General features: G+C 41.9%; 1 protein-coding gene across 1 annotated transcript in view; it reads left to right on the forward strand.

Moving 5' to 3' along the window:
• The first annotated feature begins 327 nt into the window (after positions 1–327).
• The window catches only part of LOC129701997 (sodium- and chloride-dependent neutral and basic amino acid transporter B(0+)-like), a 36,077-nt gene continuing 17,032 nt past the window's right edge, over positions 328–19,372 (forward strand). Inside the window, exons 1-5 of the mRNA XM_055643460.1 lie at positions 328–522; positions 726–879; positions 9,785–9,916; positions 13,290–13,457; positions 15,418–15,556. Coding sequence (XP_055499435.1) covers positions 451–522; positions 726–879; positions 9,785–9,916; positions 13,290–13,457; positions 15,418–15,556 — 665 coding nt within the window. The 5' untranslated portion in view covers positions 328–450. The remainder of the gene's footprint in view (positions 523–725; positions 880–9,784; positions 9,917–13,289; positions 13,458–15,417; positions 15,557–19,372) is intronic.

Here is a 19,372-nt window from a genome sequence, read left to right on the forward strand (position 1 = left end):
TTTAAGCAAGAACATTCAGAGTTCAGTTTTCACTGTATTCTAAACTGACGTAGATACATTTGATACCTTATACATTAATATTCCAGGTATTATCACATGTTGGTGTCCAATTAGCTACACATTTCATCCCACCTTACACAGAATAATTCACTTTACCACAAAGTGTTCTGAAACAAATGCAAATGACCAACAATGAAAGAATGTTGGTCTGACAGATCAAACTACTAATGTTAGAAATACTCTGGGAGCTTGGATGTCATCATGACCTGAGTAAATAGAGCTACACCCCTTTTAAACTGCATAAAAGAGACTGGGTTTATGACTGTCAAAGAGTTTTTACTGAGGCGGAGCTCAGTAGTCTGTTAACAGAGTCCAGGATCAGGGAAACAAAAACATTTTTTGATAAAGGTGTGCTGGTGTTTTTAATCCAATCTCTCAGCAAGTGGAACAATGAACAAGGAGGAATTAACTTTACCTGGCTTCTCGCAAAACACTATCCAAACACCTATTCCGGAGAACACTGTAAGTATTTTATGAAAATGTGGCAGTAAACTCGCATGTACTGTTGATTTGATTGTTGTGAATTGCAGAGGTTTTCTCGTGTGTTTAAGGTCAAAGCTGAAATAAGGGAAAATAAACAGCAGCTTACTTTTGCATACTGTGTTTAGATTCTGCTTCTTATGTGAGTCTAACGTCAGGTTCCGCCATTCCCTTTGTTTGTCCAGGCAGCCACTGATGACAATGTCTCCGATGGCGATGAGAATTTGGAGCGAGGCAACTGGTCTTCGAAGACTGAGTACTTACTCTCAATGATCGGCTATGCTGTGGGTCTGGGCAATGTCTGGCGATTCCCTTATCTGGCATACAAAAATGGAGGAGGTACTGTACAAATTCCAATGTGCAAGGGTGGAAAAGAAGGAAATATGATGTTTATTGATTTGTAAATAATATTAAATTCAATGAACCAGTGATCCAGCAATAGGTAAAGAGTCCGTGGCTGAGCATTACTGAGATAACAGAGGATTGAATGATTACATTTAAAATTTCATTTTAGGTATTGGAATCATTTTCTTATGCAGATGGTAAAATGGAAATTTATATTGAAAATTTTCTAACAGCTCCTTCCAGAGGCAAACCACAACCTCTAGCAATATTAAGTGAAGATTCTCCCAAATGATTGACACCAATCACAACCCCATTTAGAGGGTTTTGATTCTAAGATTAATAAATATCAAATACAATCTATTTAAAGCCAAAGTGATCAATTTTGATGTGTGTGTAGAAATTATTATTTAGTTCTAAAACTATATATTACAAAAGCTCTCATCTTGTTTGTCTGTATATATTCATGTGCGTGCGGGTGTTCCCGAAACTCTGCTAAAGCGGTACACGATAGCGCTACAATTTGCGTCCCACCTGCCTCATCATTGTCCTGTGATTAAATGAAACAAGGTCCGAGCGCCAAAGCCTCTCCCCTCCACATGGGGTCCATTGATTGGCTCCGACATCCCATTTTGACACAAAGCTGGGTGGCAGTGTGAACTGTGAGGAGGATGCTATGAGAATGCAGGGTGACTTGGACAGGTTGGGGGACTGGGCAGATGCATGGCAGATGAAGTTTAATGTGGATAAATGTGACGTTATCCACTTTGGTAGCAAAAACAGGAACGCAGATCACTATCTAAATGGCGTCAAGTTGGGAAAAGGGGAAGTACAATGGGATCTGGGGGTCCTTGTTCATCAGTCTATGAAAGTAAGCATGCAGATACAGCAGGCAGTGAAAAAAGTGAATGGCATGTTGGCCTTTATAACAAGAAGAATCGAAGATAGGAGCAAAGAGGTCCATCTGTAGTTGTACAGAGCCCTAGTGAGACCACACCTGGAGTATTGTGTGAGGTTTTGTTCCCCTAATTTGAGGAAGGACATTCTTGCTATTGAGGGAGTGCAGCATAGGTTTACAAGGTTAATTCCCGGGATGGCGGGACTGTCATATGCTGAGAGAATGGAGCGGCTGGATTTGTACACTCTGGAGTTTAGAAGGATGAGAGGGATTCTTATTGAAACATATAAGATTGTTAAGGGTTTGGACACGCTAGAGGCAGGAAACATGTTCCCGATGTTGGGGGAGTCCAGAACCAGGGGTCAGTTTAAGAATGATGGGTAAGCCATTTAGAACGGAGACAAGGAAACACTTTTTCTCACAGTTGTGAGTCTGTGGAATTCTCTGCCTCAGAGGGCGGTGGAGGCAGGTTATCTGGATGCTTTCAAGAGGGAGCTAGATTGGGCTCTTAAAAATAGCGGAGTCAGGGGATATGGGGAGAATGTAGGAACGGGGTACTGATTGTGGATGATCAGCCATGATCACATTACATGGCGGTGCTGGCTCGAAGGGCCGAATGGCCTACTGCACCTATTGTCTATTGTCTATTGACGCCCGAAGAGGGAGGGAGACGTGAGGGAGGGGAAAGAGGAAAGAATAGGGAGGGTGAAAAGGGGGGGTGGGGGTGCCGGTGGATGAGGGGGAAAGGAGGAGGATAGGGGTAGGAAGAGGGATGGCAAGGTAATGGAGGAGGGAAGGGAGAAGAGAGAGGAGGGTGGGGCTGAGGGGAGGAAGCAGAGGAGGTTTGGTGGAGGGTGTGGAGAGGGAGGATAATAGCGGAGGGGAATAGGGGACTGATGAGGGAGAGTGAGATGCATTCACATTGATCTTATATTTTACAAGTTATTGCCATTTTAAACTTTAAAAACGTCAGCTGCGCCCGCGCAGTTGGGGGCTATGGGTGAGTGGTGGAATATTGCGTTGGGCAAACGGGGCCCAACGGGTCCCACTTGGTCTAGTATCTTTAAAACATTATTGTTATGATACAAGAACATATATATTAAGAGCCTGTCCCACTGCGGCGACCTAATTCGCGTGTTTGGAAGACTTTGCCCACGACTCATAATCAAGGCATGGTCGACACGAGGTCCAAGGAGGTCTTTGTAACTCTGCTTCATGCTCGAGAGTAATCCCCGCATATTCGAGGCCTCAGCTTGGTCGCGCCGTTTTTTTCAACATGGAAAACAGGTCGCCATGGAAAAAAACTATATTTTTTTACTCATAGGTTTAGTCAAGGTAGGTCGTAATGCTATCGCAGGTAGTCAAAGGCAATCGAAGGTAGCCGAAGGTAAAGCTCGTTGAGAAAAAAAGGTAAATAATCTGACCGGAAATGTTAAATGCCCGCTAAACTTTATTAAAAAGGGGGGTCTGGCTTCTTAAAAGTGTCTCCACTCCTTCTCTCCCCCCCCCCCCCCCCTACTCCCCCCCCTCCTCCTCCCTCCCCTCCTCTCGGAAAGAAGCTCTCTCCCCCCCTTCTCCCCCCCCCTCTCTCTTCCCCCAACGGAGAGACCCCTCCTCTCTCCCCCCGGATGGTCCCCCCCTCTCCCCCCCCCTTGGGGTGAGAGCAGTCTCTTGGCGATGCTGAGCCCCCCCACTCTCCAGACCCGCTTCTCTCCCCCCCCTCTCTCCCCCCCCCTTCTTCCCCCCCCTCCTTCCCCCCCCCTTCTGCCCCCCCCCCTTCTCTGCCCTGCCTTCCTTCGGAGACTCCCCCTCCTTCTCCACCCTCCACCCTCTCTGCGCTCTCTAAAGGACTTACCGTAACTGTGCCAGCCAATTTTACCTTCCTGTTCATCGCGGGTATGAATTTCAGCCAGCGCTCCCCCGCTTTCCCTGGCCCCCGCCTTTGCGATGTGTTTGTGTGTGCAGACGGTCAATCCAGCTCGCGGTTTCATTGCTGACGGTCAATCCAGCTCGAGGTTTTTCAGGCGAGTGCCCTCGAGTTTGAAGGTCGAAGACAGTCGTTGAACATGCTGCAGGCAGCAGTTAGCGGAATTCAAGTGGTTTGTAGGTAGAGTCATGGGTCAAGATGCCCCATCTACACCTGCCTGTGTTTGGCCCACACCCCTCTAAACCCTTCCAATCCATGACCCTATCCAAATGTCTTTAAAATGTCATTACATACCTGCCTCAAATACCTCCCCTGGTAGCTCATTCCACATATCACCATACTCTGTGTCAAACGTTGCTCCTCAGGTTCCGATTAAATCTTTCCTCTCTCACCTTAAGCCTATGTCCTCTGGTTCTTGATTCCCTTACTCTGGATAAAAAACTGCATTCATGCGATTTACAGTATTCCCATCTTGATTTTATACACCTCTACAATATTACCCTTCGGTCCTGCGCTCCGATCAATAAAGTCTCAACATGCCCAACCTCTCCCTATAGCTCAGGCCCTCGAGTCCTAGCAACATCCTCGTGAATCATCTCTGCACTTTTTCCACCTTAACAATATCCATCCTATAGCAGGGTGACAAAACCAAACACAATACTACAAATATGGCACACCAACGTCTTGTACAACTAACGTGACATCCCAACAACTACGTGTTTAAGAAGGAACTGCAGATGCTGGAAAATCGAAGGTACACAAAAATGCTGGAGACACTCAGCGGGTGCAGCAGCATCTATGGAGCGAAGAAAATAGGCAACGTTTCGGGCCGAAACCCTTCTTCAGACGTTTCAGCCCGAAACGTTGCCTATTTCCTTCGCATAGATGCTGCTGCACCCGCTGTGTTTCTCCAGCATTTTTGTGTACCATCCCAATATCTACACTCCATACCCTGACAGATGAAGGCAAAATGTACCAAAAGCCTTCCTGACCAGCATACCAACATATGACACCATTTTCAGTGAATAATGTATCTGTACCAAGAGACCAAGCATATGATCGGCGATCGCTTCGCCCAACACCTCCGCTCAATCCGTACTAACCAACCTGATCTCCCAGTTGCCCAGCACTTCAACTCCCCCTCCCATTCTGAATCTGACCTTTCTGTCCTGGGCCTCCTCCATTGCCAGTGAGGTCCAGCGTAAATTGGTGGAACAACACCTCATATTTCGCTTGGGTAGTTTACACCCCAGCGGTATGAACATCGACTTCTCTAATTTCAGGTAGTCCTTGCTTTCTCCCTCCTTCCCCTCCCCCTTCCCAGCTCTCCCAAATAGCCTACTGTCTCCGCCTCTTCCTTTCTTTTTCCCGACATGAGTCTGAAGATGGGTCTTGACCCGAAACATCACCTACTCCTTTTCTCCATAGTTGCTGATTCACCCGCTGAGTTTCTCCAGCATTTTTTGTCTACTATCTGTACTCCTAGATCCCACTGCTCTACAACACTCCCCAGGGCACTGTCATTCACTGTGATCATACTGCTCTGGTTTGAGTATACAAAAGTAATCAATAGAGATTAGTTATTTCTTGAAAACAGTAATTGTCTTAAGAATGAATCTGATATTCAGGCCTTGGCAATCAGAGAAAATTCAACTTATGTTGTTGATGACACAATGTACTATATTTTACTTCAGACAGAACTTATGCCCGTTTTCAACCATCTCATCACTGTAATTAGTTTTAAATATTGACATTTCCCAAATATGTGGTACATGCAGTAACAATGGCACAGTTCCTCCAATGTTTGAATCAGATTTAAACCCCACCTTTTGGATTCAGATTACAGGATGTCTGTATGATTACTTAAGAACATTCACTTAAAAGCTCACTGATCCACATTCCTTTGGATCAAGTGTCCATATCCAAGAAGCTTTTTGCACTAAATTTGTTGAAGAAATGAGAATGATTGGAAGATTCCTCTAAATTACAATGAAAACTTTACTTCCTCAGAACACTGCGGAAGGCCCATCTGTCTGCTAAACTGCTGGAGTCTTTCTACCGATGTTCGGTAGAAAGCATACTGACTTACCTCATAACTGCCTGGTTTGGGAACTGTTCAGCAGCTGACAGAGCAGCTCTCCAGAGGGTGATAATAACTGCCCAGGGTATCATTGGACTCCCCCTGTCCCCTCTGGAGGACATTTACCACTCCAGATAATAATAATAATAATAATAATAATAAATTTTATTTATGGGCGCCTATCAAGAGTCTCAAGGACACCTCACAAAAATTTTGCAGGTAGAGGAAAAACATGTAAGGGGAATGAAATAAATAGTAGAGACATGACTAGTACACAAAGTAAAGACAGAATTCAATACAAAACACAATCATAAGGCAATTAATGCACAGATGAAAAGGGAGGGGGACGTGGGGCTAAGGATAGGCAGAGGTGAAGAGATGGGTCTTGAGGCGAGACTGGAAGATGGTGAGGGACATGGAATTGCGGATCAGTTGGGGGAGGGAGTTCCAGAGCCTGGGAGCTGCCCTGGAGAAGGCTCTGTCCCCTAAACTGCGGAGGTTGGACTTGTGGATGGAGAGGAGACCGGCTGATGTGGATCTGAGGGACCGTGAGGGTTGGTAGGGGGAGAGGAGGTCAGTGAGATATGGGGGGGCCAGATGGTGGAGGGCTTTGTAGGTGAGGATCAGGATTTTGTAGTTGATCCGGTGGGAGATGGGAAGCCAGTGAATTTGTTTGAGGACTGGAGTGATGTGATGCCAGGATTTGGTGTGGGTGATGAGTCGGGTGGCTGCGTTCTGGACCAGTTGGAGTCGGTTGATGTAGGTGGAGCTGATGCCAAGGAGAAGTGAGTTGCAATAGTCCAGTCGGGAGGAGATGAAGGCATGGATGAGTCTTTCAGCAGCGGGCGGTGTGAGAGAGGGTCTGAGTTTGGCGGTGTTGCGGAGATGAACCGCAGCAGGACCTGTAATATCGTGAAAGACATTACACATCCTTGTCACCACCTTTTCACACTGCTGCCCTCAGGAAAAAGGTACAGGTCGCTAAAGTCACGCACTGCCAGACTCAAGAACAGCTTTTACCCATCAGCAATCTTGGAACTGAACTCTGTCTCGGGAGCGGGTTATGGGGAAGGAGGGGGGGTGGGAGACAGTGTTAATTTATGTAAATGTGAATCCATGGGTGGGTTTGGGGAGGGAGGGAGTGTAAAAAGTATGAGTATGTGAATGTTTGAAGTTCTTTTAAATGGAGAGACACAGTAATCTCATTGTATGTGACACATGCAATGACAATAAAGCATTCTGATTCTGAAAACCATTCATGTAAGCCTCCTTTCAACACAAAACACATTCCTTAAGTTACTAGGAAACCATTCAGAAGTATAAACCATTACATTTGATGTGTGCCATGTTCAATTTCACACAGCAGGTTTTACAACAAAAACTTACAGGATGCAGAACTAGATCTACTTCTATCACAGAGGGGGACATTTTTTCAGGCAAGTCCCGAGAAAGCAAACGTGGCTGTGGTACCGGGTTTGGGTTTGGATGTGGTCGTAGAGTTGGAGGGAAGGGGCTATCACTGAGGGGGGGGGTCAGTCTGAAGAAGGGTTTCGGCCCGAAACGCTACCGATTTCCTTCGCTCCGTAGATGCTGCCTCACCCGCTGAGTTTCCCCAGCACATTTGTCAATCTTAGATCTATTTGCTTCTTATAGTAAATAAATATCTATATCAGGTACCTTATAACCATCTCTATTCTGTCACTCAAACTGACAGAATAAACAAATCTGCCTCAAAAACAAATTATTAGAGAGTCATAGAGTGATACAGTGTGGAAACAAGCCCTTCAGCCCAACTTGTTCACACCGGACAACATGTCCCAGCTTCACTAGTCCTACCTGCCTACGCTTGGTCCATATCCCTCCAAACTTGTCCTATCCATGTACCTGTGTAACTGTTTCTTAAACTTTGGGATAGTCCCAGCCTCAACTACATCCTCTGGCAGCTTGTTCCATACACCCACCACCCTTTTGTGTGAAAAAGTTACCCCTCAGATTCTATTAAATCTTTTCCCCTTCACCTTGAACCTATGTCCTCTGGTCCTCGATTCACCTACTCCTGGCTATAATCTCTGTGCATCTACCCAATCTATTCCTCTCATGAACCTCAAGTTATTTCTGCTGAAATAAGTAGTCAACTTAATTAAATGCAAGCTTTTAAAATATTCCCGTCAAAGACGTGTTTAAAATCACATTTGAATTGGTAACTGGATGAATCCTGGTGGTCTTTTTTCCAACATAACTCTGTTCAATAAACTTGTGTCTTCAATTCCCCTACTAAGGGCAAGAGATTCTGTGCATCTACCCGATCTATTTGTCTCATGATTTTATATACCTCTTTAAGATCACCCTTCATCCTCCTGCGCTCCAAGGAATAGAGACCCAGCCTACTCAACCTCTCCCTTTATCTCAGACCCTCTAGTCCTGGCAACATCTTCGTAAATCTTCTCTGAACCATTTCAAGCTTGACAATATATTTCCTGTTACATGGTGCCCAGAACTGAACACAATACTCATGCGGTCTCACCAACGTCTTATACAACTGCAATATGGCCTCCCAACTTTTATACTCAATACTCTCACTGATGAAGGCCAATGTGCCAAAGGCATTTTTGACCACCTTAACTACCTGTGACTCGACCTTCAAGGAATCATGCACCTGCATTCCTAGATCCCTCTGCTCTACAACACTCCCCAGATGCCTACCCTTCACTGTGTAGGCCCTGCCTTTGTTAGACATCCTAAAATGCAACACCTCACATTTCTCTGTAATAAATCCCTCAGCCCACCTGGCCAAATTGATCAAGATCCTGCTGCAATCGTTCACAACCATCTTCACTATCTGCAAAACCACCCAGTTTTGTATCATCAGCAAACTTGCTAATCTTGCCCTGTATGTTCTCATCCAAATCATTGATGTAGATGACAAACAGTAACGGGCCCAGCACCAGTCACAGGCCTCCAGTCATGTTGGAGGAACTCAGCAGGTCAAGCAGCATACTGTATGTGGAGGCAAACAAATGGTAGAAGTCTGAAGAAGGGTCTCAACCCGAAACGTCACCCATTCCTTCTCTCCAGAGATGCTGCCTGTCCCGCTGAGTTACTCCAGCAGTTTGTGTCTACCTTTGATTTAAACCAGCATCTGCAGTTGGGGGAAGGTAGAGACACAGTAAAGGTGAAAAATGGAACCCGATGAGGGAGAGATGGTGGGCAGATAGAACCAGATGGAGAAGGGAATAGGAAGGATTGGCCAAGAAGCAGGAAACCCAGATGTGTCAGTGACGAGGAGATGGAACCAGATGGGGGAGGTAAACAAATCCAGGCAAAGGACGGGGGAGGGAAATGAAGAAAGAGAAATGAAAAGCCTTATTTTGAGAATAAATGCTGTGGAGACTGAGAAACTGAATGAAAGGGATGGAATTTTCCAGGAGACATGGTGGTAGGAGATGTATATGGCATATCTTTGGGAGTCAATGGCTTTATAGTAGATATAAACATTGCTGAATTATAGTTTTTCTCGTGTTTACATCTTGTTGTTCACACTGCCTGCTGATATGAATCTGGTCACGTTATCTGAAATCATTCATGTTTTAATTTCTATACCTTCAAATGAAGTGGCATCAGCAATAATTAAATATTCTTCATCTCTTTGTAAAAAATCACCAGAAGGTTTCTATTGGGAGTATATTTTGAATTTGCAGGTCCAGCACTGACTCCATAGCAATATCTTTCTATTTAACTATGTTGATATAACACATTTACTTTGTGCCAGATGTCATCTGAGACCCTCAAATGAATGAACCTGGTTTGTTGTGAGAATGCAATAGTACAAAAGCCCAAGCGTTCACTGGGGTAGTTTTGTTTGTTATTCACAGGCTTAGTAAACTTTAAAGTGTCATTGAAGGTTAGTTCCAGTGTTAATAATAAGTAATCTAATATTGAATGTTCACTGAAAAACATCATGAATTCTATTATCCACAAAATCTTTTTCAACTTCTAGGAGCGTTTCTTATTCCCTATGTTATCATGCTGGCGTTCGCAGGGATGCCTCTCTTTTTCTTGGAGTGCTCATTTGGACAATTTGCCAGCCTTGGACCTGTTGCAGTGTGGAAAGCTGTGCCAATCTTACAAGGTCAATGTTCATTTAATTTAATTTAATTGATATTAAAACATTGCTTTAGGTTTTCCTTAACAGACTTTTGATTTAGGGCAGTTTTGGTTAAGTTAAGAAGCTAATCAACTGTATACTTTTAAAGAGAAAGAGATGCAGATAGTGAAGAGGCTCGTGAAATATTTACTTTTCTCATTCCAACTATAATAAAAATGTAGATTTAATTATACCTCCATTGGTTTAATCATGCATATTTCTAAAAGGAAGGTTAGTTGCAGTGCATTCAGAAAGTATTCAGACCCCTTCACTTTCTCCACATTTTGTTATGTTACAGCTTTATTTTAAAATGGATTAAATTATTATTTTTTTTCATCAATCTACACACAATACCCCAGAATGAAGAAGCGAAAACAGGTGTTTACATTTTTTACAAAGTAATTTAAAACAAAAACTGAAATGTCACATTTACATAAGTTATCAGACCCTTTGCTATGACACTCAAAATTGAACTTGGGTTCATCCTGTTTCCATTGATTATCCTTGAGATGTTTCTATAACTTGATTGGAGTCCACCAGTGGTAAATTAAATTGATTGGACATGATTTGGAAAGGCACATACCTGGTCTATATAAGGTCACACCGTTGACAGTGCATGTCAGAGCAAAAACCAAGCCATGAAGATGAAGGAATTGTCCGTAGAACTCCGAGACAGGATTGTATCAAGACACAGATCTGGGGAAGGGTATAAACCAATTTCTGAAGCATTGCAGGTCCCAAAGAGCACAGTGGCCTTCGTCATTCTTAAATGGAAGAACTTTGGAACCACCAGGGCTCTTCATACAACTGGCCGCCTGGCCAAACTGAGGAATTGGGGGAGAAGGGTCTTGGTCAGGGAGATGACCAAGAACCTGATGGTCACTCTGACAGAGCTCCAGAGTTCCTCTGTGGAGATGGGAGATCCTTCCAGAAGGACAACTATATCTGCAGCACTCCACCAAGCAGACCTTTATGCTAGAGTGGCCAGACGGAAGCCACTCCTCAGTTAAAGGCACATGACAGCCCACTTGGAGTTTGCCAAAAGGCATGAGAAACAAGATTCTCTGGTCTGATGAAACCAAGATTGACCTCTTTGGCCTGAATACCAATTGTCACTCCTGGAGGAATCCAGGCACCGCTCATCACCTGGCCAATACCATACCTACAGTGAAGCATGATGGTGGCCGCATCACGCTACGGGGATGTTTTTCAGCGGCAGGAACTGGGAGACTAGTCAGGATCGAGGGAAAGATGAACGGAGCAAAGTGCAGAGAGATCCTTGATGAAAACTGCTCCAGAACATTCTGGACCTCAGACTGGGATGAAGGTTCCCCTTCCAACAGGACAACGACCCTAAGCACACAGCCAAGACAACACAGGAGTGGCTTCATGACATGTCTGTGTATGTCCTTGAGTGGCCCAGCCAGAGCCCGGACTTGAACCCGGTCGAACATCTCTGGAGGGACCCGAAAATAACTGTACATCGACGCTCCCCTTCCAACCTGACAGAGCTTGAGAGGATCTGCTGAGAAGAACGGGAGAAATTACCCAAATACAGGTGTGCCAAGCTTGTAGAATCATACCCAAGAAGACTTGAGACTGTAATTGCTGCCAAAGGTGCCTAACAAAGTACTGAGTAAAGGGTCTGAATACTTATATAAATATGATATTTCAGTAATTTCTTTTTAATTACTTTGCAAACATTTCTAAGCACCTGTTTTCGCTTTTTTTATTATGGGGTATTGTGTGTACGTTGATGATAAAAAAAAAAGAATTTAATCCATTTTAGAATAAGGCTGTAACATAACAAAATGTGGAAAACGTGAAGGGGTCTGAATACTTTCTGAATACACTGTAATTTAAATTATGCTTGTTTCACTTACTATGGTGATCTAAACACTTTCCATTGATATAAAGTGGAGAAGGGAATTCAATCACATTTAATACATTTGTGTTTATTTGGAATGAGAAAGATAGAGAAAGAAAAAAACACATTGATCAATTTTTGAGATAATATCAAAAATGGATAGAATTAAACAAAAAAAAATCTGTCTTCAAGTGCATCCTTTTCTCCAGATCCATCCTCAGCTTCCTCAACTATATTTCCAGCAAATTATAGACCTCGCAATTTGTCTTTGAGACACCCATGGATCCTTCTTACATTGTGAAACCCCTACCTTCCAGTCTATTGTTACCAATAACTTCAATATGTATTTGCATAATCAAAAAAGCACCAATAGTTTCCACATTACACATTGGTTGCCTCCACTCTAACACACCAATATCTTCATTTAACCCTATACTGCTTCAGATCTGTTATCCTGTAAAAACATCTTCAAATGAACGCCATTGTCTATGATCTGTGGTCTTAACATAATTTCTTGCTCATCTACCCCATCCTTTTCTATTCACAGCCTGAAGTTAATTAGAATTTCAATTTTGGTGATCTCCTGAACCATCATTCTCACTTCTACACCCACCATGGCTGACCACTTTTACCTTTGCTTCAGCTTTTCTAAAAGCCTTCATCTTTTTTACCTCAAAGCTCTAACGAACACCTGATCAGATGTTTACTTTTTCCTTGCCATCAACTTGACCTCATCCAAAATTGTTGAGGGCATCCCAATCTTATCCCATTGACTATGATCACTACCATTCAACCAGACCCGTATACTCCCACCTTACCCATCAGTATTCACTGACCGTACACTGGCTATTAAATGCTACAACATATAGTTTATTAATTTCAGCTTTGATTTTAAATTCCTCTATGTCTTTACATTTCTTAGTTCTCCACCATCTTCCAGCACATAACTTGCCATGCATTTAAATCTCCTTTACTCAATCATTCATGACAATTGTTGCATCCACGGAACTGCTTCCTCCCAAGAATTCCCACCATTTCTATCACTCTCTTCTATCAGTTTTATAATTACTTCTGCAAAGTTCAATTTTTAAGTTTAAAACGTTAATGGCATTACAGAATGTATTATTTCGTTGTTAAAGTAGGAAAACAAAATTAATGACTATATCTCTTCCATTTATTTGTATGAAATTTGTAACAAGTTGGAACTTCTGAAAGATAATGAATTCACAAGTTTTATTTATATAAAAAGGAAATAAATTTCAATCACTTTCTTGGGGGCAACCCAAACCTTTTAATGGTCAATAAAGTACTCCCCCCCGACTGCCAATTGAATCTCTCACTTTATATCTGTTTCCCCAGTTCAAAAAAATACATGACAGAAGAAACAACAATGCTAATCAAAGTTGATTTGAATGCCTACTGTATAAATTAAATGTGTATTTCAAATGAATACTTAATAATTTAAGTTTTCTTTTTATCTTTCACTTAAAGGTGTGGGCATTACTATGGTACTTATATCAACATTTGTGACCATTTATTACAACTGCATCATCGCCTACAGTCTATTCTACTTGTTTGCCTCCTTCCAATCTCCACTGCCATGGTCAGACTGCTTCAGTTGGTGGGGTGCAGATGAAGCCTGCAGTAGGACATCCAAAGGTACTGTGCTAACTTATGTTTGCTAATGCATAGAAAAAGACAAATCATTTTGCTTTCAGTTTGTCTGAGTGAATGAGGGGAAATTGGTAATAATGCAAAATAAATAATTTGGAGCCGTTAGATGGGCACATGATAAAATAGATAGCCCAAGAAATCTCAGCAGTTTCCACCATACAAAAATATGAGAATCTGGTTGGGTTGGAGAGGCCCAATGAAGTGCCTGTCAGTCCACAAAGAGGTTGTCATCATCCTCATCTTTAATGGAAGGGAAAATGGGATAAAAGGGGAAATTGACAACCTAATTCTTTACCAAATCTCATCTACAAATGTCATCCAAGGCTAATACCAGAACTGGCCTGCCTAACATGAGAATGTCCAATGGACTTGAATTTCAGGGACTTAGCAACCACTGGTCACAGACCTCCACCACAACCCCCTGTCATTTATCAGTGAACCAGTTCTGAATCGAAACGACCAAGTCACTGCTAATTTTGTGCATCTTAATCTTCTTCAACAGTCTACATGGGGACTTATCAAATGCTTTACTAAAATCCATTTAGAAAATATCTAGCACTCTACCCATATCAATCATCTTTGTCACCACCTCAAAAAGCTCAATTGAGATATTAAGACATGCCCTACTGTGTACAAAGCCATGTTAACTGTCCCTAATTGATCCATTCTCTCTGAGTAAATCCAATCCCGAAGAATCTTCCCCAATATTTTCCCTCGCACTGACATGAGGCTCACGTGCCTATAACTCCCTGGATTCTCTCTACTCCCCTTCTTACAAAAGTGGCACTGTAATATATTGATTGATGTGGGTGGGATTGGGGTACATGGTCTCATATAAAGACAACAGTGTAATATTTGGGCTGCATTGCATTGTCATACATTTAATGCACTATAATTACATAGATGCATTCAAATAAATGGAATACACTATATGTGTTGCAGTGTTAAACACATGTATTTAATGAGGCATACTGCAGTATGTCCAATGCTCTGTAATGTATGCGGTTCTTGTACATTGCAAAACATAGTATATTTCCATGATGAAAGTTCTGTACTGTCATATAGAAGATATTATATACACAGTAGACTCATCTATGGGGAACACTAAAATACCTGTTTTTTCTACAATACATAGCTTGGAATGATATTTGTGATGTGTTTTGTAATAAGATCCCATATTCTTATTAGATTACTATTCAAGATTCCATTACAGAATATCTAGAAAGTGTCTAGGAGTTGTCCAGCTATATATAATTTTAGTTTCGCCACATTTGAATGAACTCCACACAAATCTGATACTATAGGAAGAAAGTGAAGGTTCTGAATAGGGTCACCGGAATATTGGCTGAATCGGAGAATATGAGCTATTAGGAAAGGTTGGACAAACATGTATTGTTTTTTTCTGAACACAATGTGATAAAATTAAGAAGAGGCAATGATAGCATAGATAATCAGAGGCTATTTCCAAGAGTATTTTTAAATACTAATGGACTTAACTTTAAGGTGAGAGGGGAAAAGTTTAAATGGGATTTGTCAATCATTTTGTTTGACACAGAAAGGTAAATGCCTCGAATGCGCTGCCAAGAAATGTGGCAGAAGCAGATATTACAATAACATTTAAGAGGCATTTAGACATAAATTTGAACAGACAGAGAATGGGGATTACAGACCATGTGCAGGCAGATGGGTTTAGTTACATTGGCATCAGGGTCGGTGCAAACATAGTAGGCCGAAGGACTGTTCCTGTGCTATATAGTTCTATGTTCAAACATTTAAGGTCATTTATTTCATCTTTATTTAGAGAAATCATATTATGCAAATAATTGGTTCTGTGTTCTCAGCCCATCAGAGTGAAAATTTGTTTCCCTTAAAGCACTTTGGGACATTCTCACCTCTACATGGCACTGCATTTATATATCTTTATTTCACATTCCACATCTTCTAGATCCATTCTGCAATTTTACACTGGATAATGGAGATATTGACATTGTTAATTCAACATGGCTACAAGCAAACAATGTAACTTGCACAAATGGATCACAAATCTATGTTCCTCACCAGGGTCCAAGTGAGCAATACTGGGAGTAAGTAAATTGCCACAGAGCGCAGAATCATTAGACTGCAAAATGGTAACAGCAGCTTCCTCTGGGAAGATTGGTTGCATGAATGTCACATTTAGCGAGTAATGTTCTGATTGATGTAAGAATAATTAGCTTTCGAATAAGCAATGATGAATCCAATAATTTTTAACAGTGATTTGTTGGATAAGTAAATTGTGTCAATGGAGACACAAGAGACCCCAAATCCTGGAATAACAAAAGACTACTTGAGGAACTCTGATGCTATCAGAGGAAAAATTCCCTGACTATCTATCCTATCTATGCCTCTTCTTTGTTTTATAAAGTTCTATCAGGCCATCCCTCAGCCTTAGTCACTCCAATGAAAACAATCCAAGTTTGACCAGCCTTTCCTTACGGGCATTTATGTCAGTAGTGTGTATGTAGTTGACTCTCTGCGGTATATCATTAGCATCTCCCCTCTTGCAATACTTTGCACTTCTTTGTTTTCATATTCGTGACTTCGTGATTTACATCCATCAATGTGACAAAATACAATGTTTTAGTGTGAATGTAAGACAGGACATGTCAGAAGTGCATTGAAAATATTCTGTTACTTTGACCCTGTGGAAATGAATCTTGCTGGCAGGAGTCAGCTTTTCGAGCCATGCATTCTTAAGCCCTTCCCCATCCCTACTTACCTCTGCACCTCTCTGATTCATTTACAATGTAACTGTTAATATTTCAGTGGAGTTTAGGAATTCTCCAGATTCTCTGCCAATTGTAAATATCAACAAGAATATTAAATAGCTGCACACCTACCACTGTGCTTCACCAGGAACTTCACATGGAGAGCAGTAGTGAGGTCCGGTCTAGTTGGGATAACTTCTTGGATTCTGTTCTGCGTCAAACCTGAAAAGGGCTGGTAATCCCATATAACTCTACAGGGTTTTAGGTCTAGATTAATAAGAAAGGATGAAGATTCATTTTTTTGTAGCATGGTCTAATGTAATATTTAAAATATCCATGTTTTCATAAATTTTGTAATTTGTGTTTAAAATTATTTAAATTTTTAAATGACGTTTCAATTTTACCGTTTCTCTGACTGCCAATGACATTTAAAAACGGTTACAATAGTTTTTGGCATTGGAAAGCGAAGATGCCCTAACCTTGTCAGTGCAGTTTTAAAGAAAAGACCTTTACCGAGGTGTTGCAAGTGAGCGGAATAAGCCCTCTGCCTCCAGAACAGGGTATTCCAGCATTGCAGGAGCCATGGTGGCACGCTGGGTCAAACCAGGCCCAGCTCGAGTTTGCAGTGAATCTCCATCAATTTGGGTTTATTTCAGTATTGTATCAGTGATTAATGGACACAAATTTCCATAATTAGTCAAGTAACCATAGTCATGCAATTCTGAGGACAGTAGAAAGAAAGCTGGACTAGTATCTGTCTTATTTTACCTCAATTCACATCAACATATGGGTCCCTTCTCTTTTGATTGTCACAGAAAAATGAAAAATGAAAGAAAAAAGAATGATTTCAAATTTAATCTCAACCTTTGTAATAATTAATTTTTGGAAGTATTATTAATACTGAGGGAAAATACAGTTTTGCTCAAGTAAACAAAACAAAATGATAAATAGGGATTTGTATCTGTTTGCTGTATTGCTGTTCGCACACACCTTGCACGCCACATCTTGTGCAAACCCATGTGTGTGATTGAATCTCAGAGCACAGAGGTCGTCCTATTCGTGTGCTTTTACATCCAAATGCTTCTTCTCTACTCAGCATCTTTTAAGATCGAATATAAGCATGTTACTTTACAACATGCATATAAGTAGGATCATTGTGGGGATTTTCATAAGCTGTGTCATGCATTAATCATCATAGCAAGTTGAACTTTTGGTAATGCTCATTTATTGTTTGCATTGGCAAGGAACCTCCAAGCAAACATAATGCACTGCATGTGGTAAAGGAAGCCAAATATTTGCTGATCTGAGGCTAGGTACACAATAGGGAAATAAATGTTTTCATTTGATGATGCTGTGAGACTTGATATCCAAGTTAAAGTTGTTTGCATATTCTTTCAAAGCTGGTTGGGGAATCTTCCCTTTTTAATGATGGGGAGGACGTTTACACAAGTTCCTAACAGTCAATTGTAAACTATCAAACCATACGGATTACAGTTCATTATGTGCTGATGTTGTCGTTTAGAATGGTTCATGAGGTTACCATCACAGCAGCTATCTGGAATGAGGAGAGTCAGCTTTATTACGAGTTTTTAGAAGTTCTGTCATTGAGGCAAGCAGATAACTTTAGTCCAGATGGTCAAGTCTACATTATTAAATGTAAATCGATAGTTCCAGTATTGATAGTTCCACCCTTCTTCAGACTGAGAGTCGGGGGAAAGGGAGACAAAGGTTTCAAAGGTCTTTTATTGTCACATGTACCGATTAAGGTAGTCATAAGCAAATTACCGTACAATCATACGAAAAAAACCCAACAAGACACACAACTACATAAAAGTTAACATAAACATCCACCACAGCAGATTCCCCACATTCCTCACTATGATGGAAGGCAAAAAAGTCCAATCTTCTTCCTCTTTATTCCCCGCACAATCGGGGCGGTCAAACCATCCGTCGGGGCGATCGAAACTCCCGTGTCGAGGCGATAGAAACTCCCGCGTTGGGGCGATCGAAGCTCCTGCGGCTTGGAGTTCCCGAAGTCGGTCTCTGACCAGAGACCATGAGCTCTAAGATGTTAAAGTCCGCCAGCACCCACCCTGGCAAAGGGATCACAGGCTCTGCGATGATAAAGTCCCGTAAGCTCCCCACGGTGGAGCACCATGTCGGTCTCCAGCAAAGGCCGCCAGCTCCTCGATGTTAGGCCGCAGTGTACACAGAGCTACGTTACAGTAAAAAATCACATCTCCGTCGAGGTAAGAGATTAGAAAAAGTTTCCTCACCCTCTCTCAACCCCCCACATAGCTAAAGAACACTAAAAACATACATTTAATACATACTATTAAAACACACAGAAGGAATGGACAGACTGTTGGTGAGGCAGCCATTGCTGGCGCCACCCGGACATAAGAATATGGAAGGGTTAGGTGTGAGAACACAAATCAAAGCAGGCGATAAGGACATGTAGAATGGTTCATTCTTAGCTGAGGGGAAGGTGACAAGGAGGCGTACAATCAGCAGGACAGTGAAACTAGTCAGAGGACTAAAGAAAGCAACAGTATGAATATTGATTTTTCTAACCATGTAACCCTTGCTTTCCCTCTCTGTCCCTCCCCTATCCTAGTTCCCCGACTAGTTTCACTGTCCTCCTGATTCAATTTTACTGATTGTATTCCTCCTTGTCACCTTCCCCTCAAGCTACAATGAACCATTACCACATTTCCTTAGCATTGTCTGCTTTTATCTGTGTTTTCGCACCTCACCCTTCCATATCTCTGTATCTCTCTCCCTTGACTATCAGATGAAGGGTCTTCACCCAAAGTGTAACCCATTCCTTCTCTCCAGAGATGCTGCCTGAGTTCCTCCAGCATTTTGTGTCTATCTGAAGTAAGGAACTTCAGATCTTGTCATTGAGGCTTTTTTCATTGCCTTTGGAATATTATATTGTGAACTTCATCCTCAGTGATGGAACTATATATTTAAAAGGTAAGAAGGTAATCTAATTCCACTGTATTAACAGCTGCAGCATCAGTCAAACAATTCCTCCCTTGAATTCCTAAGTAAACTAATGACCTCCAAAATCAAGAGAATGCAGATTCTGAAAACGGAAACAAAAAAACAGAACACTGGACGAAATCAGTGGATAATTGTTGACACATT

The sequence above is a fragment of the Leucoraja erinacea genome, chromosome 12 (assembly GCF_028641065.1).
Source record: "Leucoraja erinacea ecotype New England chromosome 12, Leri_hhj_1, whole genome shotgun sequence".
Taxonomy (NCBI): Eukaryota; Metazoa; Chordata; class Chondrichthyes; order Rajiformes; family Rajidae; genus Leucoraja; species Leucoraja erinaceus.